This window comes from Pseudomyrmex gracilis, unplaced genomic scaffold (assembly GCF_002006095.1).
Source record: "Pseudomyrmex gracilis isolate BER0280 unplaced genomic scaffold, ASM200609v1 scaffold_16, whole genome shotgun sequence".
Taxonomy (NCBI): Eukaryota; Metazoa; Arthropoda; class Insecta; order Hymenoptera; family Formicidae; genus Pseudomyrmex; species Pseudomyrmex gracilis.
The window spans coordinates 426,289-453,044 of NW_018020600.1; the positions used below are offsets into that span (position 1 = coordinate 426,289).

Here is a 26,756-nt window from a genome sequence, read left to right on the forward strand (position 1 = left end):
CAATTCTTCGTTAAAAAGACTTTTCGTACGAATCCACTTCTACTCGATAACTCACGCGACAGTGAAGAATATATGTATACCGGGTCAAGGACGGATAACTTTATTGTCCTATTAGCCACTGGTCCGAGTATATTTTTATTAAGAATTTACATCGTTGAAAAGCGAAACATACCATTTACATACATGCGTACAATTTTCTATACGATTTTGTATACTTAAACAAATCCTGAATATCAAGAAAGTTGTATTTTCGTAAAGAGGAATACCGAGATTGTTGAACACGATCCATTTGCGCATTTGGAATTTGTCTTTAATACCTTCAAACTATTTACATCCATAGATAGAAAACAGTTTCGCCTCCCACTCGGTTTTGTATTTTATATTACGCAGTGTTTAGCGCTCGTTCCCCGCAGAAAGTCAGTCGCGTGCGTACCGTCGTTGGACACGGATCTTCTATACGTTCTCTGTTCTTCTATTCCGAGGCTACAAGTAAGCTACTTCTAATCCACCGTCATTAGATCGTAGATCGCATTCGGCAATAACCGTACACATTATTTGTATCTCGTGATTTATGTATAAGTTTGGCCAAACGCTCATTTCCACCTGTTTGTTGTTTCAACGCGTGATCCAAGCGTTTTGCAAAATATTCTAGAAATCAGCAAATATTAGCATCCGTTAAATAACTGATAAGAATACATCGTTACGCAAGTGACGATTCGATGTATTTGCGTCTTGAGAAAAAGATTTTTGCTTTGAAAAGCTATTTTGATTTAAATGAACCAAACAAGTGTTCCTTTGTTTCATGTATCTTTGTGATTCAATTTTTATTACAATATAATAACGAGAAATAAATAAAAGAAAGATGAGATAGGATCTAAGCAGATTTTTTTGTGTTATCGCAAAAGTCGCGCGCGATTGACTCCCATCGTCTGAATAAAGCACAACGCTGCTCCATATGCATCTATCATTGTACTGATAAAAGTGGGGAGAGTAAAACGACGATGGAGAAGGCCTTTCTTACCGATGGATATGTGCGAGAAGGGCTTTTTTTTCCATAGTGCGTACGCAACGAGGCGAGAGCGAATGCGTTCGCTATGCATTGCAACGCTATCGACATTTATGTAAGAATAAACGCGCTAATCTACGGAGCGTAGTTTTCGCACCGTTAAAATTACAACTTGGATTATAACCGACGGAAACAATTCGAGTAAAGATCAAAATCTCTGTTTTACTACTGGGAACTTATAAACGTAATAATAAAAGGTCCTTTATTGAATCTCACTTGATTACCACGATGATGACATTTACAAATCAGCGTTTTTTAACGAAAACTCCGACGGGTGACAGTCTTACGCTCTCTTCCGCGTTTTATTTCGCGCGGGAGTTATTAATAAAAGCATCCTCGTCGCGCATTGCGTCGCGTTGCGCTCTACACAAGGCCTTCATATATGCGGCGGTTTCTTCCGCGGCGAGATTGTCTCACGGCCTGTAATCAGAGTCGCTAGATCTTTCCGCCGGGGCTAATTAGAAGCGAGGGATGAAAGGATTCCTGCGCGGACAATCAACAGCATTGCACTGTCGTAGACGTGATGGCTGTCTTCGTTTCGGACTTTCTTGCTAATGAAGTTAACTGGCGATTACGTTATCGCTCTCTCGGTTGTTTGTTACGTGGAACATACTGTCGGAAAACTTACGTATCAATTATACATATAGATCTTTGCAATAAGAAAATTACTTTCAAATAATGGAGGTTTAATTTTTTCGCGCGAAAACAAACAAACAGAAAAAAAAGAAGCTCGTGATCGTAAAACGGTATCGATTCAAACGGTTCAATTTAGAATGAAAACAACAGAGTCGAGAGTGCAACGAACCGTAGCGATTGTTCGTCATATTGCCGATTTCCGCGTGTCGTCGTGTAATAGTCACGTCGCCGTGCCGCTTTTACAGACGTACATATACCCTATCTGCGCGCACGTGCACGAAGAGAAGACTTGCGGCGTATTACATGCATATCTAATAACATACGGCGCGGGTAAATAGCTTCCGTGAAGAGCTCGCGCATCTTCCTTTCGGAAACACTCCGAGTCGGTGTTTGACGCATCATTTATTCCGTTATTGCGATCACACTTATTATGAGTAAACTCTGGGCAAATCGAGAATAGCAAACAGTCTGTAAAAATCAATCCAAGTATATTTTCTATATAAAAAAAAAAAAATAAGTATAAAACTTTTATTTTGTGACTCTATATTCGTAGATCGTTTGAGCAGTTATTGCAGTCTCTGACTTTTGCTGACATTAAAGTTAGTTGAGTCTGTATAATTCAACTTTCCCACGGTTCAGTTAACACCCGGTAATTCCGATTGATTGTTTCCTCGCATAAAATCATGTTTCTCATAACGCGCGCGCGTTGGCGGCTGCCAAATCAATCTCCACGCTCTCGCGTGTTGTTACACATATTTCGTAACTTCAGACTCGGAAAAAATTGAAGTAAATAGAGAGAAGAGATGAACGATATTTCCATCAGATTTACACACATTTCAATAATCGCTGAGTAAAATGTGTCCTTAGCTAATCGAAAATCAGCGAAATCGATTGCAAATGAAAATCGCATGATGTACAAGTCAATTTGACGGTTAAGATTTGTCAGAATCTGCAATTTCCAACATGTCAACAAGTAGCAATGAATCGGACGAAGACTTTCGACAGATTTGTGGCAAGAAGCTGCAAATCTCGGGATATCGTCGCGCCGAACATTCGGATCTCGTGCATTTGGATCGTCTAATACGTCCGGCGACTTACGAAATCTTCGGTGACGTAAACGTGGGACGAGTCTAGTACTTACAGCAAGAGTTTTCTTTCCGCTCGCATTATATCGGCAGTATAAATCGCATCATCTTCGCGCTCTTTCATGTACCGTTACGTGAAATTTGCAGCGAGACTTCCTGCCTCTCGATGGTCCAGCATAACGAGAGATACGACATCATTTCGGGAATATGTCTCTGCAATTATCCCAATGTTTCGTCCGTCCCGACATCCGACTGGTTGACCTGGTTAAAAACGCTCTATGGGTAAATCTTGTCGCGTCTCGCTTTCTTTCTCTTAACGAGTTTTGTTTTTTGCATAAAACGATTCCGTATCTCGTGAACGTCGAATTTAAACCGCGACTTACGTTTTTCTCGATAAGGATCTCCACCGTGACAGAAAGAAACACGAAGTTCGTGCATTTTCTCGCGTGGGACGAGCGCTACACGGACGAGTTCCTCAAAGAGTTGTTGATCGCGGTCTTCGACATCACTGTCTATTGCCAGCACGTGATCCTCGTGATACCACCTCGGGTTACGCCAGGTGACCTTCTTATCAATCTGTATCCGCTCGCCGATCCTTTTCAAAGCAGCGACGCAACGGTCAGGTAGTTCGCTGGAGAGTAGTAAGTAGTAGCAGCTCTGTGTAATTTTCCAGCGGACGTGTTCGAGCGAGAGATGACTAGGATCTTGCCTGAAAACACGCGGGATACTGACGCGCCGCAATTTCTGTATCTGATCGATCGGTATCGGTTATGTCCAAAGTTGAGAATACGGAAAGTCGTGTGAGAGAGCCAATTCGTTTCTAAATATTTGCTATAAAAGTGTCATTTTTGCAAATATACTATATGAGTTTCATATAAATATATCTATGGAAAAACACAACAAGATAGAGAGGAGGACAACGACGACGTGATAGAGATCATCAACGGTGAAAGGGCGCAATCGAAAGAGTTATACGGGGACTATTACGTCAGCGAGATAATTCGTTATCCGGACGGCCGTCGTCAATTGATTGTCGGCGAGGATGCTGACGGTACCGCGCAAGGCGTTGCGTGTCTCACCTCCAAGATCGACGTCGACACGCTGAACGAGAATTTCGAGTTGACGCCGTACAATGGTCTGAGGAGGCCGCACGAAAGCGACGACGCGACAATCAGCGTTAGCGAAGTAATTACGGAGCTTCTCCGCTCTGTTTTTTCGCGGGAATACACGCCGCGATTCGATCGCAGTGCGAAATACAATGCATCTTCTCGAGCGACGAAAGAGATTGAAGACGAACAAATCTGTGAAGTAACAAGTCGGTGTTTTATCGAGCTCGATGATCAATTCGATGTTATGTTAGCGTTGTTAAGACAATTAAGAGACTTATGATAATTACTTTCAAGGCGAGAAGAGCATCGGCGACGTAATTCCGCGGCGTTTGATGTATCGCGGCGAAGCAAACGCCTTTATCATGGAGATCTTAGCGATGCGCGAACCAGCGAGACCCCATTGGTCCCACGATTTCCTGGAGGCCGCTTTCGATTGCTTCCCGTGTTTGGAATATTGCGCGATTCTCCTCCCATCGTCGCATCCGTGCTATCAGTATCTTCAATATTTCACGGTCTTCAATATTTCTCAATCCATCAAAACCGTTCGAAATTCATGAGAAACCTTGCGATTCGAGTTTTCATAAAAAATGTGTGTTGTTATTTTAGCGTGTACCGTTGAGATACAACAAAGATTTTCCGATGTCGTTGTACGTCGTGCACCGAGCGGCTCTTCGCGAGAAGATCGAGTGTCGTCGAGCTCAAGCGCGCGATCGAGAAGCCGTGAAAGAACTTTTGTCCGTTGTATCGACGAAGCAACTAATCCTAACCGACTTCGATCACGCGACGGATCGTCTGCAGCTCGACTTCGACTGCTTCATCTTCGAATGCAACGACACGATACTCGGGCTCGCTATATTGCGGTACTCGTTATCGAGAATTGAAGTTTCTCTCTTTTAGAAAAGATTCGGATTTCTAAAAAAAAAAAATTCAAGTATCCTCTTTCTTCTCTATCTTTCACAGTGCTGAGAAACAAGCAAATCGCATCAGAAGTCATCACCATATAGAAGATTACGTATCTGTGCGGAATATTCCTCACGACGGTTACGGTTGTCTTTTGCATTTTGTTCTTACACCGATTTTCTATACTCATCATTCTTTTTTTTTCTGCGAGATCGCGCGTCTGAGCGAATTAACGGTAATCTTCTCGCGTCTTCATCATCAAGATGAGAGCACATCGGTGAGCGTTACAATATTTTATTCGCAGAGTTTGCGATAAAAAAAAGACGGTTTCGCGCGTCGTCGTCGACTGACTGTAAATGAAAATTCACGTTGAAGACTAAAAGTTACGAAACTTCATTTACAGACTTCTCTCGCGTCTTGCCTGGACAGTATGATTCCGGTGAATCCTCGCGGATCAGCTGAATATGAGTTTCCAATTAGTCCGAAACATCTCGATACCTTCGGAAACGACATAAATGATGAAGTAAATGATAATAGATTTTCCTTATTCGTGACATCTCCGAGACTTGCAACGATGCCTCGTGTCAATATCGATACGAAAATCGTTATCGTCGGTGCGTCAGACTGCGGAATCGCTTTCGCGGAACATCTCGCTTTACGGTAAAGCAATTTTCAGGGTTAATTGTTTATCTCTCCAAGTAACTACACGTTTTAGTAATTAACAATGTCGAGTTTTGTAGATCAAGGCAGCGTTACGCGCACTTTACGAATCTCACGTTGATATCGCCGCATGGAATACCGTTCGATAATAAACCGAGTCGCGCGGAGACACGTTTACTTCCATTCAGAGGAAAATTCTGCTCGGAATATCGTCGTTGCGTGGCTGCAAGAGCTTGGATTAATACTATTTACGGGACTATGACATCAATTAACAGGTGGTTATTCGAGTTACACTGTAACGCCGAGGTTTCTTTAACTGTTGAATTTTAACACACAGAAAAGAAAAATACGTCACGGTAATGAATCAGGGAAATCTCGCTTATGATTATTTGATTCTAACATGCGGTCTACAGTATCGGAAACCGAAATTGCGAGAGAGAACGAGAACGCAAATGCAAAAGCACGAAGATAATCAAAAATTACCGTGGAATTGCCTGACAATAAACGACGATACAGAAGCTTCTGTCTGTTTGAGAAAAATTCGCTGTCTAACAAAGAATCTAAAAGAGGAGAGCAAGTGTTATATTATAGTCAAGTGAATTTTACAATAGATTATAGATAAAAATGATTTTTCTATATAACAATATTCTCTCGAATAGAGGAAATACTCTTTTACGGTCACAATATCGATTGCTACTGCACACTCGGCGGTTTGATCGAGTTCGGCGTAAAACCCTCATGGATCACGTTAATCGAGTCGAATCTAAATCCTGATGAAGCACACGACAAAGTTTTCTTCTACGATAACGAAGTATGTGCTTGAAAAAGTACGCTTTAGCATTTGCGTTATTTATCTGGTCAGTTGTTTAAAAAGAGCTCGTCTCTCGCTTTTGCCTTGGATAAAGGTCGATATTGCAGTGACGAACGCTATCTTACGAAGCGGAGTTCGAATTTTTTCCGAATGGAACATGATCGATTGGACTCTGAAAAGTGACGACAATGGGAAGTTGATGATAAAAAGCGTTGCGATCAAAAAGCGAGACGAGACGAAAATATTGAACTGCGACGCTCTCTTTAACTTCGACGAAAAAACGATCAACTCGGAAGCGTTTTCAGGTGGAGAACATAAACAAGTTACCTCGTTTAATCGAAGATATTTCGAGTTCTCGCTCACGAGATTTATACCGTCTCACAGCGTTTTGCCGTGCCGGTCTCGTTTTCGACGGTCTGCTCGTAATAGATCTGCAGCACCGTACGAACGATCCGTCGATTTTTGCCGCCGGTACCGTGACGAAATGGTCTAGAAGGTTTCGCATCGACTCCTGGCACCACGAGCACTACGACAGCGTGGAGATTGGCGAAAAAGTTTGCAAATTTACAATTAAACACACCGCTGTTTTCTTACAAGTATTAATTATTCTCTCACCTGTTTCGTATGCGCACATGTTTCCCGGAAGCTCGCTCAAATTTTACGCGGAATGATCGACGCTGATCGACAGGACAAACAAATTCCCGATTTACTTTCCCCTTTGTCGAAGAAAGAAGTGCATCTACCACTTCCAGCGTACCGTGCACCCGTTGTGATCGCTTGCGTTCTACCAGGGAATTATTATTATTTGCACGTCCGCAAACCTGGAAAGAAACCACGGCGCGGAATAACGATTAGCGACAACTCTTATGTGAGTCTTAACGGTAGTTAAACATTGCGAAACCCTAGTAACGTTATTCACAAATTGCAAATTTACATCAAAAAGACATATGTGCGTGTAAAAGTACACATTAATGATCTCCAATGCACGCAGGGTGAAATATTCGCAACCGGTTCTTGTAAATCTGAAATTGGGTATTTTCGTATTCGATTGAACACATGGAACTCCGTGGAAACTGTTACATGCTTCAGTGGAAAGGTAACGGTTTTTTTTTGTTCAACGAGAGAAGAGATACATTTATATTATTCCAGGCAATTTGTGTCGAGTATACGCGTCCGTCTTGTCATGTAAAAAATTATGGAGATATAATTTTTACTTCGTAATCTTGCAGATATTCCGAGTGCGCGATATGATCGCGTTACACGGAAAACACGAGAGCATGTTGAACGAGCTGAGATTCCGTTTTAGAGTAAGCGCTTCTGATGACGAAGTGACATTTTCCGATATTTATTTTCTTGTGCGCATTGACATTTCTAATTTCCGATTTTCTCTGACTCGAGTATAGAACTCGTGTATTCCGGATTTTTACGCGTACTTTCGCGAACCTTGGGCCGCGGCGATTCTCCACGACCGATTCGAATATCTGCGCATCGAAAATCGAGCTATCCTACTGTCGCAGAACGTAAGACGCCGTTTTCGCATTTGAACACTCAGTACACAACGCGATTATTATATTTATTTCTACGTAGGACACTCACGATGATTCCTTGGTCAATAATTGCGTAAACGCTCTTATCAAGTCCGATTGGAAAGCGGTGAGTGGTTTTATTCACGAGTTTTCATTATAGTAAAGATTTCGCGATTGAAACGCTTCGCGCGATTGAAAGAGCTCAATTTTTGTACAGATATCTAAAGAAGATAGCCGTTACATCGAGTTCAAGTACGCAAGCTCGACTTATCGTCAAGAACTTGAGAGAAATCTCCTGAATTTTCTGATATTTTGGGAAGACGATTTTCCAATGTACTATACCCCGTATAAGAAACGCCAAATGTACATGAACGTTGAGGAGAGTCCATTGTATTTTGAGCAATAAAACATTTTTTAACTAATTTATATATCAATAAAGAAATTCATAAGGTGTAAGAAAAATATCGAAAATATAATATTTATACACCTTCTTATAAAATTTTAATCAAAGATTTGCATATTTGTTGCCAAATTTGTAACAGATACACAGAGAAAACTAGTTGAAGTGAGATATGATATAAGAACTTTTTTCTCGAGATGTGTGATGTCGAGATTTGTTTTTACGCACAAGCTGTACATCTACGCGCAACGATTGTGTAAATACAGTCACGCCTCGGCAAACATTTGTGAATTAAGATCAAAGTCGCGCACGATCATATCGAAGTCCGTCCTCGATCAACGTGTCTACTTACTTGGCGCGACTCGATCTGTAGGTCAAGTTTAACATTCCGCAAAGTTATTCTACACCGAGGCATTTGTAATGCCTGCGTCGCCTACGTTTTATCTGACAGCGGAATGTCTCAAAGAAATCATAATAAAAACATCGATACTGTATAAGAGTCGTAATACGTACCAGATCACATTGATTCGCTTCCTGCGTGTCTGAAGTCCGGATCTTGTTGCATATCTATTTCTTGAATCCATAATGTTATGTTTATCGCACGATGTATGAGTCAGTTCTTTTGGCTTATTTTGACGGTCATGTCGCTATACTTTTGAAACGCGTCCAAAATTGTGTCCGACGTTGGGTCAATGTCGTGCTATTCTTGCAACTGGCTCGCTTACTTTATAATCGAGATTCTTGCAAACTTTTTTCAATTTCTAATTCATCGCAAAGAAATTCTTTCCTCGAGGAACATCTTTTCTTGTTTACAGACATTAAAAATCTAAATTGAAGAAATTGAAATTAAACAGTGTTATTATAAAATACTTTAAACTTTCATACATGTTAATTTATGATTTTGATGTGAGCATATTGCCCAATTATTTTCGTAGCTGTTTTGCTGTGTCATTATGTAAGAAGAGCTGATCTGGCAAACGCGTTTCATGATAGAACAGAATGTTGTCGCTTTAAATGGCAATATAGGAGAATATTTGCGACATTGTAACGATGAATCATTTCTCTTTTGTCGCCGTAATTACTATTTACCGTTCCAATTGCTGATCATCTACTGCGGAAACTTTTACAGACGATATTATCGTATTGTCAAAGTGTCTAGCAAACAAAAATATTGCAGAAAATAGATAAAAATGTGATTTAAAATACAAAGTGCTTTTTTTTTATATGATATTATGCATCATATATATTATTATCCACTTTGATCGGTCTGATCGATTCGTTTTACTAGCTTATGACTCTCAATAAAATTTCTTTTTTTTGCAGAAGAAACATGCTGAAGTCTTACCCCTCGCGATATCCCGCCAGCCAAGCTGGTATTCGAGTGATCCGCTTGACAGTGGATCAGGAAGCTGTTCTCCAAGAGCAGTTCAACAGATGGCCAAGAGCACCTCATACCGCGGACATTGTATTGCTCGCAGCTGAAACAGGTCTGTCCGAGACTGACGTTGAGGTGAGTAAACGTATTTCAAAAGTAATGTAACAAAAGAGCAGCAAATATATTAAACATAATATGATTAAGCAAATTGCATGTAAAATTTAATGAATTATTTTTTGTTCCAGGGATGGTATGCTATCAGGTTGGCTCAGTGGCGAAAAGAACAAGGACTTGGCGGAAATCTGGGATTGCATTGATCGAAAGCTTTCTAAAGAGCTCCCGCTGGACAAGCTCCATTCTTTGTACCTGAAACTGACGTTGATCTGTTTATGTACAGTAATAACCGGATTGAAATTGCGCGAATTATATTTTATGTTTTGTTCTTCAAATTGGTGTTATACTGAGAAAGTTTCGTTAAGTTACGTAGAGCGTTATATAGAGTTTATTTTATTAAATTTTTAAAATGTATAACAAAGTCTCTTATCTGAACATACAAAGTAGCTAAGTAAGACAGAGAACACACAATTATTAAATTATGCAATTAAAATATATATAATTCTTAATGTACTTGTAATGTTATTTCAAGGTTTTTCTTAATACAGAAGAAAATTTGAAACATTTTACGACTGTTTTTTTAAAAAAACAGTGTTAAAAAAGATCCGGAAGAAATTAAAAGGAAAGGGAGAGTTTTGGCTACTTTAGGAAGAATAAAGCGTATCGCATTGTTTGCGTCGCATAGGATATTCAAGGTTTTTCATTATACCAATGGCCAGTCTATGTACAGAAATGTTTTATTCTTAAATTATGCACAAATTGCAATCAATACAAATGTATCTGAAACAAGCAAGTTGGGGGATATCTCAGTTTTTTTTTTGGCTGCCATAAGTATATTCAGATAAAATGGCAGCGGTTTTGTTAGGTGTCAATATATTGCATCAACCACCATGTGGTTTTGCAAAATTCATGAGACACGTCCGATTAGTTGTTGTCATATCCGGAAGAAGAGACAACTGTTTTAAATTGATAACTGAGTTTTTAATGATATTGATAATCAATTTAAAACAATTGATATCTATTTTTTTATAGCTTAGTATAGTAAAGCTAGTTTATTTGTTCAGACATCCACATTTCGACTAAGTAGTATTATAGTAATAAAGGTATGCGCTAAGTCTGCACTTTAGCTAGATATCATAAAACATGTATCATTCCTTCTCTCTGGCACATCATACATTGGTATTACTAAGTATACGTTTACTTTCTTTTTTAAATCATGCGAAACAATGCAGAAACCAACTCGATATCAAATCCTAAAGTTTGATATAGTATGCTTAGACTGTAGTAAAAATAAAAAAAAAAAAAAGAAAAAAAAGGAAAAGACTAAATTACGTGACAAGTGTACTCAGAAATGAAAACCGACTCCTTGTGCATATCTGATCATGTTAGATTCGAATAAGTCATATTTTTTTTGTAATTATTATGATATTATTAAACACTCAGCATTGAAACATAAAAATCTAGTGTTGTTAAATAACTCTACTAATAATTGTAAATCAAAAACTCAATTTCCTCAAGTAAATAGAAAGGAACATCATTGGGAACACCTTTGAACCAGAATTTCTTTACAGCTGCCACCTACCATTGTTACGATTAACAACGGAAATCCATTTTTTTTTCTTGCACCACGTCGAGTTGCATCTTAGTTATGTCGCATTCGAAGTTTAGCTCATTCACAGGAATAAAATTACTAATAACAGTGATTTGTCGATATACATATAATTGGAACAATGTTTAATATGTAACATTCACAAAAAATATCTATTAGATAATTTGTTGACAAATTGTTGTGAAAAGTAAATCAAATCGTTCGGAATGACACCAGAGCGAAATGTTTTTTTTTTTATGAATATCGAATTAAATATTTGTAAGTACTAAAAAGCGACATATCTAGATGAAACCTACCCAGAGTGATAATTGACATACGAGCCGCGATTACTCAGCCTAATATCGGATCGTTAACGAGTGACTAAGGCGCGCCGTGTGGCGCGTCCGAAGCACTGCCACATAAGTTAGGAGCTCGGTATAAAAATGAGGCACAGTTTCACAATCAGGGAATCCTTCTTACCAAATGCTATATCCTCTATCTCCCAATGAATGTATCCATATATCAAACATGACAGTGTAATTACCATCATTTAAACTAAACCATGCATGGATATTAATATGTGTCCTTAAATGTGTTTAAGGAGAATGACGATTTCTTAAACAACTGTCGTATTTCTTATCGGTAGCAAACAGTCTTAACAACGAGCGTAGACTAATCATGTCGCATTTCCATAATCGTGTAGTCCTTGCGTCGGTATAATAACGTCATGTTACGTGCTGGGAGTTAATCGCTCTCATCAGGTGTAACGTATAAACGTTAGTGGCAATTGTCGACAACCCAACGATTGCTTTAGCCACTGGTACCATTAACCAGAGCTTCCTTAGGCTTATTGCTCTGCTGCATACGAGGAGGACGAGACCGATGTTCTCTTTGGCCTTTAGGTCCTTGGGAACTGTTGTTGGATACGGAAACATCGTTCGCGGGTGTTCCTTCTTTGCTATTCATTGTTGACTGGTCGCACGGGCCGGCATTACTGCCTAAACAAATGTATATATTAACTCGAAATGTTTTCGTACATATATATTTATATGTATGTATATGTATACATATGTGTGTGTGTGTGTGTGTGTACGCATATGTGTAGTGTGCTATAACAAAATATTAAAAAAAATAAAAACTTTGTCCTTTATTATAAAACCGATCGTCCTAAAGAAAAGTCGCGCAACCCTACGCTTAAAAATAAATTACCTGTTTGGATATTATTTGTTGGCGTTGAACTTCGTTGTCGTGAGCGTCGAATCCGTCTCCGTCTTACTCCTTTAGATCCTCCCTCCACACTCGATACTGATTCTACACATATATACAAACCATTGTGACCATCTTATTTCGAGATTTGTTTTGTAGCACAAAACATGTGAGATTTAAACGAAGATAGTGAAAAGCTGCCACTGCATACGTTAGTAGCATGTGTTAGAATATAAAATTCGTTAACGTTAATAGTAGTGTTAGATGGTCACAAGTGTTTGATTCGCAGTTCCATGCCAATCCCAAAGCGTTCTAATTATCAAATGTCGTTGTCTTTAGGACGAAACGGTTATAAATTGCGCGCGTTTCAACACATGAATATGTTAATCAATAAATATTATTACCTCTATCAATGCTAGAAACATCTTGACTGTCTAAAACAGTGTCTTCGTCATCAGTGGTGCGACGACGTTCGTCTCTACGGTCTCTGCGTTGAGTCGGAGGACGACCTTGTCTACCGCTCATGTACCCTGAATTACCGGCGCCTCCCTGATGACCACCTCTTGGTGGTAAGTCCCGGACGCGATCTTCACTGCCGTCTAAAGTCTCTCTACGTAATCCTGTCAAATATATAATTAAATGTTAATCACTGCACAAAAACGGCCAAATTACAATTCGCGCAAAATATTGAAAAATGTTTAGTATTACCGGCATTGTGTCTGGTGGGAGCTCTACCTCGAGAGCCACGTCCCCGAGACTGACCGCCACGACCGCCACGACCGCTAACACCCTCTTCGGGTCCTGCAACCATTCCTCGTCTTGTAGGTGGAAAACCACTGGGCATAGGTCCTGTGTTCGACCCATGCATGCTTCGTAGTTGTTGATCAATTTCCAATTTTTCTTGTCGAAGCTGCTCTACCTCCTACGATACAAACAATATGTATATAATTAATATAACTTCTACTTCTCTAAAGTTTATCAAAATATATATTTTTTAATGTAGAATTACATACTTTTAAGTGTGCCAAGTGATATTCCAACAAAACTTTAGCATTGGCGATGCTTTCAACAGTGCCGACAAAGACAAAGGGCACCTGACCCTCTTCTCGTGGAATCGTTGGTTGAGGTTCGTTGTCTCCTTCTATTTTTACTCTTACCTGAAACGATCAAATCAGTAGTTAGCAAACTTCCGCTTTCGATGCACTTACAAAGCAATTAATTACCAATTTGGGACACATTTAACATTTGTATTTCATATCCATACCATCAGTTTTTAGTCACTGGCGTTTGTCATTTTCATCAATAGATTTGTGACTAGTCTGTGAAAATTTGCTTAAAAAATATTTTATATTTTTTGTATACTTTAAAAGGGATCGGTTTTAAAAAATATATATTATATCAATACCTTTACCTTTCTTCAATATTTTACAGATATTTCATCTCTTTCTCGAAGTTACATATCTTTACAGCAACCAATTATTTTCTTTCAAAAAGTTTTTATTTTAACGTTAATTTATTATGAAGAAATAGACCTATATTTTATAACATAAAATATCTTCTATGAGAATATTTTTTGTTGACAATTATAAGAAATTAATCATTAAATTGTTAAAGTTTATGCGAGAATTAAATTTACGGAATTTTAACGCACATTAATATGCGATTATGTAAAAAACAGTTTTATAAAATTCTTCATATATATATTAACGAAAAATAATTATATTCAATTATCTATCTTCAATCTAATGTTCTGATCAATAAAAAATTAGCTTGTTTTGAGAAAATTTTAAAATAACATTAAATAATATACCGTAGAACATATAATTGAGACAAAAAACAAATGCATGGACATGGAATGATTTATGCATCAAATTTGACGCATACATGTACAATGCATGTTTGATTTTAAATCGCGGCTAATGATATTATCAGCTCGTAACATCAAATATGACTTTAATATGTAGTTAATATACACATAACATTCAGAATACGAGATAATTATGTAGATGTAAAACAAAGAATATAGGTTTCTTTAAACACTATATATATATGTTATATATATGACATTGATTATATGTAACTCTCTCAAAAGAACTGACTCGAGTGGTTCATGTAAGTCTTGTGCGTGAGTGCTTCTCGATATAAATAATTGATCGAATGAACTGTAAATGAAATAAAATTACAAACAATAGAAAATGACATACTTACTTTATCAATATGTACATTCCCACTCGAGTCAGATGTTATCTACCGAGAACAAACAAGGTATATCATATATATAACCTAATCCCTCATTAAATTATAACTTCCATTTTCAATTGAATGCTGTATTATGGCTTTGATTGTTATGGTTTTAAAATGGAATCCAACGTTATGATAATTGGAAGTCTATTATGTGTTGCGCGATACACAGCGCCTACAAATGCATGTTAGAAAATTTTCGGACAATTGCTACATACCCTGAGCGATAAAATATATCAGTAGATGCAGAGGATCTGTAAAGTATTACATATAATCTGTATATACGAAATTTAATAGTTCCAATAAAATCATATTGTATCAACTGAAAATGAAAATTGATGCGCTTACATAATATCATCTATTTTTTCAGACTGCTAATATAAATATAAAAATACCTACCCTTGTGATATATATTAATTCTGGAAAGTAGCAGTATATATAAAAATGTTATTGCTTAATTGATAATATGAAAAAAAAGTACTTACTACACCACTTTTGTCGACAATTTCTTGGATAATGCGACCGTTCTTCCCAATTACTTTTCCTACCAAAACACGTGGAACTTGTATAGATTCTTCACTATATTCCAGCATAGACCGAGCCTTCTTGACAGCTTCATGCGTCTGTAAAAACGTATGAAATACAGTATAAAAAAATATTAATATTAATATTAATATTAATATTAATATTAATATTTTTGAACCATTACCTCTCCATATATCTTAAATGTGCACGAATTTTCTTCTAATTCTATATTTGTAATGCCATCAACTTTTCGTGCCTGTTGGATGTTTGCGCCATGAGCACCGATAGCTAATCCCATAAGATCTTCCCGAACATTGAATTCGTCAGTGTATCTGAAATATATAAAAGAAAACAAATAAAACTATTGCAAAGTTTCATACCAACCCTGTTGGTTCTTATCTTCTTCACATTAAAAAATGTATAAAATTGTAAAATGTAATACAAATTATTAGATTTAGAGTATTTGTACATTTTTTAAAATATGTTTTAATTTTAATATTGACTTCACTAATACTTCAAAACTTTCTTCTCTTAGTGAGTATAATTATCTACTTTATAATAAATAAATTTATTGGGTATATACGTATTATGTACAATGTTAGTAAATATATTGGCAACTTCTTGAGAAGCAAAATGTAGCATATTTTTGTGTACGAATATCCTTATCAATGGCTTGCATTTTGGCAGATACATAAGAAATAAATTATTTCTATTAAAGCTAGAAAGATATATCTGTAAAAATGGCAATTTTGCATTGTGTTTGTCTTAATATGATACAATAGCCATGCAACATATGTAAATATATAGTTAAGAGCACAAAAGGGACAAATTTAAAGTATTTTTTTAACTGTTTGATTAAGTATTTTTAACTTTGTGATTAAACCTACTATAAATATATTAAATCCTATGTCACATGCATCCATTAATTTAAATTGTGTGTAATACAACATTAATGATACAAAATACATATACATATATATACATATATATATATATATGCACTTTAATATCTTACGAAACTGTAGAAACGCAAATTAACAAACATTGTCTATATATAAATTACATTTTATTCATTATTTATAAATATATATATATATATATATATGTATTAATATGCATATTTTTAAAGTAAAATGTAGTTTTGATTTTGATAAAGTTAAATTGCTTTTTCTCTCGTAATTTTCGAACATATATCTTATATACAGGTTTTTTTTAAATACACATGGGATAGAGCCACCATTTACATGAATATATGTGCATGATGTGAGATATATCAGTGTTTCTCAAACATTGGCAGGCCAAGTTCCAGCGTTCTTGGTAAAAGATAAATAATGGAATATATATCTACTTGTATAAATGTATAAATTATAAACGGAATTAAGAACTGATCACAGCTACACGTATATATATTTGTTGGCTACCTCACCAATCACGCAAGATATTACTCTACACAGCACATAATAAATGGAGAATGAATACAAATAATCATTTCGTATATATATTTATATATGTGGTATTTAAAGCACATGGATTTCAGTGAATATACTACACAACGCTGAAGCATGCACGTTAAAAAAGTGTAATATTCCATTTTTCGTTTGAAAAATGTAATTTGTGTATTCTGTCATACAGTAAGCTAAACTTAATTCTAAACCACGCTGCTGTGATCTCACCTTGAATTTGTTTTCACTCCTGCCTCAAAGTCTGAGACACGCTGATATATAAAGTTTGAAGATCTAAATTTGCTGAAATGAGAATGGTGTAACTCAGTGAAAACTTGTTATAAGATGGCCCTATCCTATGTCCCCTTGCCATTCTGTCTGTTTAATATTGATTACTACATGCAGACACTTGAACAGACACTTGCCTTCCAAGTTTACTTGCGTAAATAATTATGCAAAATTTTTTCCATCTATTTATATTTGCACAATATTTATATAACACTTTTAGGAAAACATACACATGTATTAACATGTTAAAATTGTATAAGATTTGCTTTTATGTGAAATTGTGTTTGTTATTTTATGTTACATAAGATCCAAAATTTTGCTATTTGCGAATTTTTCTCTATATTTTGTTTTTTATAATTTTTTAACGAAAACACTACACACTTTTTCATATAAATGTTTTAAGTTTAGCAAGTATACGCAAATGACGTATATAATAAATAAATCTTACATATGTAAAATTAATACTACAAAATATCTGTACATATAGCACATGTCTACCTGCAATATATTATTTTTTTTATTATTATAATTCGAGAAACAAATATCTATTTTTTCTTTTTATCTGTATCTGCTACAGATAAGACACCACAAAAGCAATATAAGTATGTGCGAATGTCTGATACAATCAGAGAGAATATTTATGTATATAAAATAATTTTTATGTATAATATATATAATTTTTTCTATAAATTATATATCGTGTAATATTTTTACTATACCTCGTTAATTATTATGAAATATTCAATTAGCATATGTACTTAAAATAACATTCTCTTCTTAAAAATTAACGTTTCAATAAAATAATTAGTAATAGTGTCTGCAATGCATATGATCATGCTTATGATCTAGTGTTGTTTTAGTGAGAAATATCTGCCATAACGCAAGGATAAATGTAAGGTATAATGTGTATAAAAACTCTTATTATATATTTGTAACCGTTTTGTTACAATAGAAAGACAAATGTGATTAAACATAGTTCGATACAAATCTTAAAAATGTTGAATTTGTTAAATATTCTATCTGTAATATATCTAGTTTTATGATAGAAATGTGAAAGAAAAAATAACGAAATGTATGGTAAGAACTACTTATGGTGTGTGCCCATGTTATCACATTCATGAAGTTACGTGATATCAAAGCAAACATATATATATATATGTATATATATGTATATATATATCAATTAATGATGATTATCAAGAAATCTTGTGATCTGATTTTCTGCCAGTAAATGCAAACCACAGACAGGATGGTAACCAGGACAGTATATGGATAAGGGCAGGTAAACAATCTCACAAGATTTTTTTGTTATTTATGAAGATCGAAAAAAAATTGTTTATAACTTACCCCCCTATTGTTTGAAGTTTAGTAGATTCAAGTTGACGCGCTGCCTCTTCTGTTCTTTTCAATAACAAGACCTGCAGAACATTTATATTCTAAATAAAATGTAGAATATTAATAAATCTTTTTGTTTTTTAATAGGTTTATTGCTGGTACTGCCAATTGTGATCTGTTAGTGCTAGCAATAAAAACTTTAAAAAAAATTACGCAATTTTGATATTTTAAAATTAAATAAGTTTTAAAACCAATCTCAAATAAATATTTTTGATAACAAATAGTGCATATATGACTAATTGCAAAAATAATTCACCTTTTGCGATAAGTTCCTAAAGTGCATTTCTTGGAGCATGCTACTGTGACGATGTATATTTTCATGACGGGAGATGGCCAGCAGTACTCCTCGTTCAGGCACATATCGGCACACTGCTGCCCCTATCGCCTTTTGAAATTCTTTATGCGCATTGTCCATCTTCGCACTGCAATATATGATACGCTTTGTTATTACCTTTTATATTTATAGATATATCAAAGCAACTATAATAAATATAATTATAATAAACATTTGCTGCACTCAGAGTTAAATATATTTATGCATAAATTTTTGTTTTTTATTTTTCAGTTACAATTACTTACAATTCTCTGAGCTCTTCAGGTACTTCAATTTCGATCTTGTGAAACGTGTTTTTATCAATAGGGGAATTTGGATTTTTGGCTCTCAGTCGCTCACTAGCTACAATTTCGGTGTATGTGTAATCCCATCCCAAGTATTCAACTACTTGAAATCCACCTTTACTCATCTAAAAAAATCCCATAAAACAAATAGATACAGATTTCACATAAAAGAATGTAAAATTTTCAATTACTTTATAAACAATCTGTATAACATAGTAACATAAATCTGTACGTTTATTGACTTTTGTCTCACTTTGCACACCTTGATAAGTGCCTTCCACCAGCCCCATGCTTCCTGATCATTGGATCTGGAAAATACTTCAATTTCCTGATTCTCCTGAAATTCTGTTTTGGAACCATCTTTTGGAGGTAGACGAACTTGAGCAAATGGAAATTTTGACTCAGGCTGCCAGCTGGAATAAATGTTACAAGGTTATAAATACATGTATTTTATATTGCACTTCACATTAGAGTATTTACATAAAAAGGAATATTTTTTAAAGTTTTTTGTAAATATCAAGAATCAAATATTCAATAAATATAAAACAATACAAAAAAATATATAAAGGAACATGCATTTATTTATATTTATATTTTATAATGTCTGTGTTGTACATGTGTGGTAGACATTTTCTTTCACAGTTTATCACAATCTATAATTAGATATTGTGTCAGACAATGGTTAAGATATATTTAATATATTTTTAATTATATATATATTTAGAAATACAAATGTTATTTTATATATATCATATAATTTCTAACAATGAATTAACATATTTTAATGTTTTTTTTTACAAACATTTTAAAAAACTATTCTCATAGTCTTGTTTAAAAAAATAATGAATAAAAGTATAATTGTCCATGTGTGTCTCAAGCTATTGAGTAAAAGAATTAGTTATTGATAACCAAAAAAGTGAATACACTTAACAGCTCTCACAAATGATTCTGTTGTAGCAAAGCTTATCCCTTACAAGGATATATATAAAAAAAAAAAAACAAATACTCTACAACAAATGTAGCAAATCAAAGGGAAAACTTACTCATTCTCGAAAGTTACCAAAACTTCGTCGTCAAAGACATCGTTGACAAAGGCCTGTAAAAAAAAAAAAAAAGATATAAATCATCGCGAGATGTGCATACAGTTTGTTGCCTTTGTAGAAATCAGGAGTGTAACGAGTCGTGCAGACGAGTTGGAATGCAAAATCACGACTCGGTTGGAAGAGGAGAGGACGATGTGAGCGGGTCGCACGGCCACGGGAGTCTGCACGTCATTACGAGGACGTGGCCGGCGAATTTTCGAAAGGATTGCAGTGTATTTTGCGTGTACGCGTGGTGGACGCGAGCCAAGGGAAAATCACGCCCTGTCAAACGAGACATGGCGTCGGAGGAAGCCGCGTTACCTCGCGAACATTTGAGGACCGTGCATTCGCAAAGTACGGGCTCCCGTCGCGCGAGAATACAACTGTGCCGTGGCCCGCGGCTCGGTCTATTTATCGTCTGAGTTCTCCGCTCATTTTTTTCTATACTTTCCACAGAACGAACCTTATAGTAAGCTCCGTTTTCGCCGCATACTTCGACTGCGAGATCCTCCATCTTGCTTTTGTGTGACGGTTCGCCTCCTTTGCGCCAGGCATGCTGAAGAGCGGGCACCCGCACGAGTTCGGAGCTGAAAATTTTCCCTGCGCCAATCGTGCAACTCTTTTCCATGACGCTCGGACAGTATTGGGCAGCCGCGATCAGTAATGCCAAAGCGTCGTGCTTCGACGGAACATTGCGCTAGAAAAGCCCTAGCGCTAGTTTCCTTCTTATCGTTTATCGGCCGAATAGACGCTCGCAGACAGGACGCAGCAATGCGTTATGTACAACGCGTTAGCCAATCAGTATATTACTCTTACAGGAAACCAACATATTTTCTATAAGAGCAAATATGTTGATTGGCTACCGTAACGCATTGCCGCGTCCTGTCTGCGAGCGTTCGACATGCAATGGTCGTTTATTGCAACAGTTGCGTTTCAATTGAAATCGAGTAATCCTGATTGAAAGAGCGAGGATCGTCTTTGTCCTGACTAGTTACTAAAAGCTCTTGATAAGTAGGAAAATGCACGTACAATTAAAATTGTGATCTTATTCTTTTCCTATTTCTAAAGCCTATATCAGAATACGGATTAGAATTGAGAGAGAATTAAAGTTTGACCAATCAGAGCTAAATTTACTAAACAATAAAATTAGATTTCTTGATTCTGATTGGTTAATAAAAATCCTATCTCTCTCAATCTTAATCCATATTCTGATACGGGCTTAAAATGCAAGTCTTTAAGTAGGGTTAGAAATTAGGTGGTGAAAGTGAACTAGATTGGTGGTGTTGCTGCACTTGCCGAGTGCATTTGCGGTAAGGTGTAAAGTGTTGCAAACGTCGTTGGAAGTCGAAACATGACTTGGTGCAGTTTGGGATCGCGTAATTGCTCCTGTCCAGTTCTCCCGTTTGCGGACGAGGGACGTGCGTGACGTGCGACGACGACATCGATGCGAGAACGAGGGTGTCCTTGCGGATCAGCTATCGCGGACGACGATGTCGGGTAGTAGCGATTCTGATGAGTTCTTCGACGCGGAGGATGATTCGTTCCATCGTGCGTCACGGTAATTGACGTTTCCTCTTCCAGGTCGATTATGTCACAAGTCGTAAATAAAAAACTTCGCGCATCTCGCGCGTCGTATACAGATAATCTGTCGCGTGCATCATCATATGTCACGCCGCTATTTCTAACCGTGATTGTGTGCGAAGAGCGTTAAGTGGTGTATACATATGAGAGATTAATACATGTTTAATAAAACATGTTGTGTGTTTTATTTGCTATGTTATACATTATATATATATATATATTTTTACATGTATCTGTGATAATTTATTTATGTTCAACTCTTGTTTCTTCTCATAGAAAAGGTAAATCACGCGAATCTCCAAACACAGAACTGCAAAATGAAAAATCACCTGAAGTTTGTAAGCAGCCAGATGATCATGTTTTCTTAAAACCTGCTGAACCTAAATCAGTTATAGAATCAAAAGGATCTATAGACTATAGACAGAAAGTAAGTGACCTTATATGCTGTAATATTTTATTATACAAATGTTAACATAAAAAATATATTTTAGGAAGATGATAGCAGAGAATCAACTACAGATAAAATTGTCGGAAGGAAAAAGTTTCGTGAACTACGGCAACGTATGCAAACGGAAGATGATGACATTCCGATTAATAGTTCCCCTCCGGATAGTCAGACCTCTTCCATCGAGGGTGTTTATCCCACCCCTTCAAAAACAACCCATCCATTCAGAATTATAGAGCATGACACTCTTAGTTTACAAAGTATGACCTCTTTAGGACGAGTGGGCCGAATTTTGGCAGGAGTCACAGACAACGCCTCTGGCATACTTGTACCTGGTATATCCCAGTGTCCTCCTTCTGCCGCCCTTACTCGTGAGGGTCAGATGTCCTCCATTGCTAGTATACCAAGCAAAGATGAGGACACAACCTCTGGTAAGGTGTCCCAGTCTTCCAGTATCCTTACGTTATCAGGGGATGTCTTGCAAGACTCCTCTGTTAACAATAGATCCAATTATGTGTCTCGCTCACAAAGTGACAAGATTGTTATGCTTCAAGAACCTGATGTCATCGCTAGTACAAAGAATAATGGAAAACTAGCGGAAGATGCGTCTGGTGTACCGGTAGCTCCTCCGCGTCGTAAAAAGAAAACGAAGGCTCACACACCTGGCGACCTCGCTGTAAGATTTACCGCAATTGTTTTTAATGCGGTTTAATTTAAATGCATATTATATATATGCATAACAAGTTTTAGTTTCAAATGAATATATGTATACACATGTATACATAATTTCAGCCTTCCGCAGAGGCACTTGTACCTGCATCGCCACTTCCGAGTCCAGCAAGTACCATAGAATCGATCACAAGAGAATTTGAACACTCTCTTGACATCCGATCCGCGATAAAAGGACAATATGTTGTCAAACCACAAGTAAATTTACAAACAACCTTGAAAATATTTCCAAAAATGTGATATTAATTTTCTTTTAAAATGTTTATTACATATTTTTTAGGATGAGGACAAATTGAAAGCCGAAGGGCCATCGACTGAGGAACTGGAGCGAGTAGAAAGAATGAAAGCAGAATTGCTTGGTCGTTCTAGTGAAAAATCAAACAGTCCATTAGGATCAGGCTCTAGCAATAGTATCGGCCGTTATTCTTTAGGTCCACATAAGATATCGGGCATGAGTCCACTAGGTTCCAAAGAAAGACGCAAATCCGCTGGCGATCAAGATATGATACAGCAATTAAATTTGTTCGTACGAACTAGAACGGATTCCGGCAAGCGTCTTACTGATATGGTTCGTTATTATATGTATAAATTATTTTATCTTATAAACTATTATTTATGAAGAAAATATCATGATGGTATATTTGTCCCTACAGGAAATCTTGGAACAAGTGCCTGTAACAAACTTAGATACAGGAGAACAGGTGCCATTAAGTATAGCGGAAGATAAATTACCACAGTGTATTAATCCTTTGTCACTGCACATTATGAGGCTTACTAAAGCTAAATACATAAGTAATTCTAGTCTTGAGAAAGAAAAGGAAAGCGATGAAGAAAGTGTGGACAGTAAGATGTCCAGTATACCTCCGGATGAAGATGCATCTGTAGATAGAGTTCGCAAGAAAACGCAAAAGCTGAAGCGATTCCTAGGATCCACCGTGAAAAAGACAATGGACAAGGCTAAATCCATTGCACAAGAGGTGTCGCATGCAAGACACAAGGAAGACGTCATGGATATAGTAGACGAAGTTTATCCCGGTGAACAACAATACATAAAACTGAAAGCATCAAATAGCCACAAAGGTCCATACGAGTTCAGTTGTCTGCAGCATGTTCAAGATCTGAGTGGAGAACACGTAGGTCCTGTCTGGTGCATGAAATTTTCCGCTTGCGGCCGACTGTTAGCCACCGCGGGACAAGATCGAGTCTTGAGGATTTGGGTTTTGCGAGATGCTTTCACGTATTTTCAAGACATGCGAACGAAATACAATGCGGAAAAAGTTAGTCCTACTCCCTCCCAAGAGTCGTTGGTTTCGCAGCAGTCCATGGAAGATCCTAACGTTGTGGCTAGTGCCTTCAGCGAGATAGAAGGAACGAAAAGCCCGTTCATGCCAAAGCCATTTTGTATATATACCGGTCATACCTCGGATTTGCTCGATGTTTCGTGGTCGAAGAATTATTTCGTTTTGTCCTCCTCGATGGATAAAACCGTACGATTGTGGCATATATCGCGCAAGGAGTGCTTATGTTGCTTTCAACATATCGACTTCGTCACTGCTATAGTATTTCATCCGCGGGACGACCGGTATTTTCTCTCAGGATCGCTGGACGGTAAATTGCGCCTGTGGAATATTCCGGACAAGAAAGTTGCTGTGTGGAACGAAGTGGATGGGCAGACCAAGCTGATCACCGCGGCAAACTTCTGTCAAAATGGAAAATTTGCAGTTGTAGGATCGTACGACGGCAGATGCATATTTTACAACACCGATCAATTGAAATATCATACGCAGATACACGTTAGATCGACAAGAGGGAAAAACTCGACCGGCCGTAAAATTAGTGGAATTGAACCTATGCCGGGAGAAGACAAAATTCTAGTTACATCAAACGACAGTCGCATTCGGTTGTACGATCTGAGAGATCTAAATCTATCCTGCAAGTACAAGGGCTACGTAAACATCAGTAGTCAAATTAAAGCAAGTTTCAGCCCTGACGGACAGTATATAGTTAGTGGTTCCGAAAATCAATGCATTTATATTTGGAAGACACATCACGATTATTCCAAGTTTTCTAGCGTGCGTAGAGATCGCAATGATTTCTGGGAAGGCATAAAAGCCCACAATGCTGTAGTAACGTGTGCCGTATTCGCACCAAATCCAGATAGTATTATTAAACAAATCGAAGCGAGGGAACAGTGGGAGAACAAAGAGGAGCCGAGGGATGTGGACAGTGTGGGTGTTCCTGTTGATCCTGTTGTTGAGCAACGCACTAAAGGTTGTGGAGGCCATGTTCTTGTAAGCGCCGATTTCAATGGGTGTATAAAAGTTTTTTTAAACAAAACAAAACCTAAACATAGTTCCCTACCAGCATCTGCACTCGCGTAATAACAAAAAATAATATATAAATTACATATAAATTTATATATATACACTATAGATAATGGAAATAACAAAAAATATACCGCAAAGTTTCACTAAACGCTCACTTTGATTAAGAAATATTGAAAACAAAAGAAAGCAACTAATTTTTTAACGGTATATATTCTTTATATTACATTTATATGTAAGAACTATTTTACTTTTTATCTGTCTTTCTTTATACACATGTGTGTGAGAATATTTTAAATAATACAAATACTGAGATAAATTTCCGTGAAATCATGTTCAAATGTTTAATTTTCATGATAATTAACATACATTTTTTGCAAATATCAGGTATATATGTACGAAGATTGGAATAATATGAATTCTACACGTTAAAAACACTTACGTTACGTTAAAAGGTATGAAAATTACCGCACTTTTATATTTTATTAATAACTTTTTTGCCAGATTTTATAGATTGTTCCTATCTCTCGAGATCTTTTAGTTGCATTGCAATTTGCATTGCGGTGCTGGTTACCGTAAAAGTTACTATTTTACACGAAAGAAACTTTATCGAGATTAGTGTCGCAAAACGAGTTGTCAATGGTAATATTTGATGAATATCAAATTGTTTCTGCGCGTATATCATACACAAATACAAAAAAGATAATGAAAATAAGAGCACCTTGGTGAAAACAAAGTATAAAAAAAAAAAGTACGCAGATGATGCGACAAAAGATATTCAAATATAAATTCTTTTTATCAATTACATGTGACTCAGATGTACATATTATGAACCTTTCGAATATCGTTCACCAATAGTTAAAAATGTTCAGTGTAAGAAAAGTTGCTAATCATAGACATTACTTCCGATTTTTTGTGATGATTTCTAGAAAGCGCTTGTCTCTCGAACGTAATATAGTTACATGTAAGATAACATAAAACTACATCAAAGACAATATATCAAAAGTCATCTTAAAACTAAAATTTATTATGTTTACGTTTTTTGTTTACAAATGTTTTACATACCTTATGTAGTGTAACACGCTATATATTTTTATCGCAAAAGTTTGAAACAACATTTTTGTGAGATGTGTCATATAATTTGACGTTGCGCTATATATGTATAAAATGTGTTTAATTTAATTTTCTTTCTTTCTCTATTTTTTTAATATACATATGTAGTAGTATCTCATATAATTAATTATATAATAGAAATTGTCACACACACATAATTACGATATTAATTAATGCTATCTATATCTATGATATGTGCGTACATGTATTTTCGTATAGATAGCATAAAATATCACGCATTGGTTCATTGTTAATATTTATTTATCGGTCATATATTACGCAAAATACACACTTTGTGTCCTGACAATGATAAAACCAAGATGATACTCTTTTTAATAAATATGAACGAATTCTATAGGTGAGCAATTTGATGCTTTCTGTTTGAGATTTTGTGTGATACACGTGTACGCAACACATTTCGAAGTTTTTACAATAGAGAGAAAATTCTAGGAAAATAATAATTTGAAACAATTTGATGTGTAAAATGTGGAATACAG

At 36.3% G+C, this 26,756-nt stretch overlaps 5 protein-coding genes across 14 annotated transcripts; 4 read left to right on the forward strand and 1 right to left on the reverse strand.

Annotated features, from left to right (window-relative positions):
• The first annotated feature begins 380 nt into the window (after positions 1-380).
• On the forward strand, positions 381-10,246 carry LOC109864052 (homeodomain-only protein-like). The gene is made up of 3 exons (XM_020444869.1): positions 381-489; positions 9,517-9,703; positions 9,814-10,246. The coding sequence occupies exons 2-3, from the start codon at positions 9,524-9,526 to the stop codon at positions 9,883-9,885; spliced, it is 252 nt and encodes an 83-aa protein (XP_020300458.1). The 5' UTR covers positions 381-489; positions 9,517-9,523; the 3' UTR covers positions 9,886-10,246.
• Positions 908-5,460, forward strand: LOC109864050 (cilia- and flagella-associated protein 61-like). Its single transcript, XM_020444867.1, has 9 exons — positions 908-2,835; positions 2,935-3,069; positions 3,186-3,346; positions 3,461-3,587; positions 3,696-4,102; positions 4,191-4,408; positions 4,503-4,756; positions 4,857-5,073; positions 5,200-5,460. The coding sequence occupies exons 1-9, from the start codon at positions 2,666-2,668 to the stop codon at positions 5,458-5,460; spliced, it is 1,950 nt and encodes a 649-aa protein (XP_020300456.1). The 5' UTR covers positions 908-2,665.
• LOC109864051 (cilia- and flagella-associated protein 61-like) lies at positions 6,215-8,229 on the forward strand. The gene is made up of 8 exons (XM_020444868.1): positions 6,215-6,572; positions 6,652-6,821; positions 6,914-7,135; positions 7,259-7,363; positions 7,497-7,574; positions 7,671-7,787; positions 7,855-7,920; positions 8,011-8,229. The coding sequence occupies exons 1-8, from the start codon at positions 6,230-6,232 to the stop codon at positions 8,197-8,199; spliced, it is 1,290 nt and encodes a 429-aa protein (XP_020300457.1). The 5' UTR covers positions 6,215-6,229; the 3' UTR covers positions 8,200-8,229.
• A 157-nt stretch (positions 10,247-10,403) lies between the features above and the next one.
• Positions 10,404-20,638, reverse strand: LOC109864048 (synaptic functional regulator FMR1). Of its 9 annotated transcripts, none has more exons than XM_020444858.1 (15): positions 20,531-20,638; positions 20,029-20,081; positions 19,248-19,398; positions 18,947-19,110; positions 18,624-18,789; positions 18,320-18,390; positions 16,916-16,987; positions 15,427-15,574; positions 15,203-15,340; positions 14,685-14,723; positions 13,490-13,633; positions 13,185-13,398; positions 12,881-13,096; positions 12,480-12,581; positions 10,404-12,268 (listed from the first exon to the last, which is right to left on the reverse strand). In XM_020444858.1, exons 1-15 carry the CDS (start codon positions 20,579-20,581, stop codon positions 12,081-12,083), a joined length of 1,917 nt encoding a protein of 638 aa, XP_020300447.1. In that variant the 5' UTR covers positions 20,582-20,638; the 3' UTR covers positions 10,404-12,080. The 9 variants fall into 9 exon arrangements, with proteins under 9 accessions (XP_020300447.1, XP_020300448.1, XP_020300450.1 ...); XM_020444859.1 differs by having other exon boundaries at positions 19,239-19,398; XM_020444865.1 differs by having other exon boundaries at positions 12,141-12,264; positions 19,239-19,398.
• Positions 20,639-21,354: 716 nt separating this feature from the next.
• Positions 21,355-25,387, forward strand: LOC109864047 (WD repeat-containing protein 44). Of its 2 annotated transcripts, XM_020444856.1 has the most exons (7): positions 21,355-21,625; positions 21,925-22,075; positions 22,140-22,524; positions 22,648-22,769; positions 22,886-23,020; positions 23,103-23,390; positions 23,476-25,387. In XM_020444856.1, exons 1-7 carry the CDS (start codon positions 21,558-21,560, stop codon positions 25,201-25,203), a joined length of 2,877 nt encoding a protein of 958 aa, XP_020300445.1. In that variant the 5' UTR covers positions 21,355-21,557; the 3' UTR covers positions 25,204-25,387. The 2 variants fall into 2 exon arrangements, with proteins under 2 accessions (XP_020300445.1, XP_020300444.1); XM_020444855.1 differs by having other exon boundaries at positions 22,140-22,769.
• Positions 25,388-26,756: the final 1,369 nt, after the last annotated feature.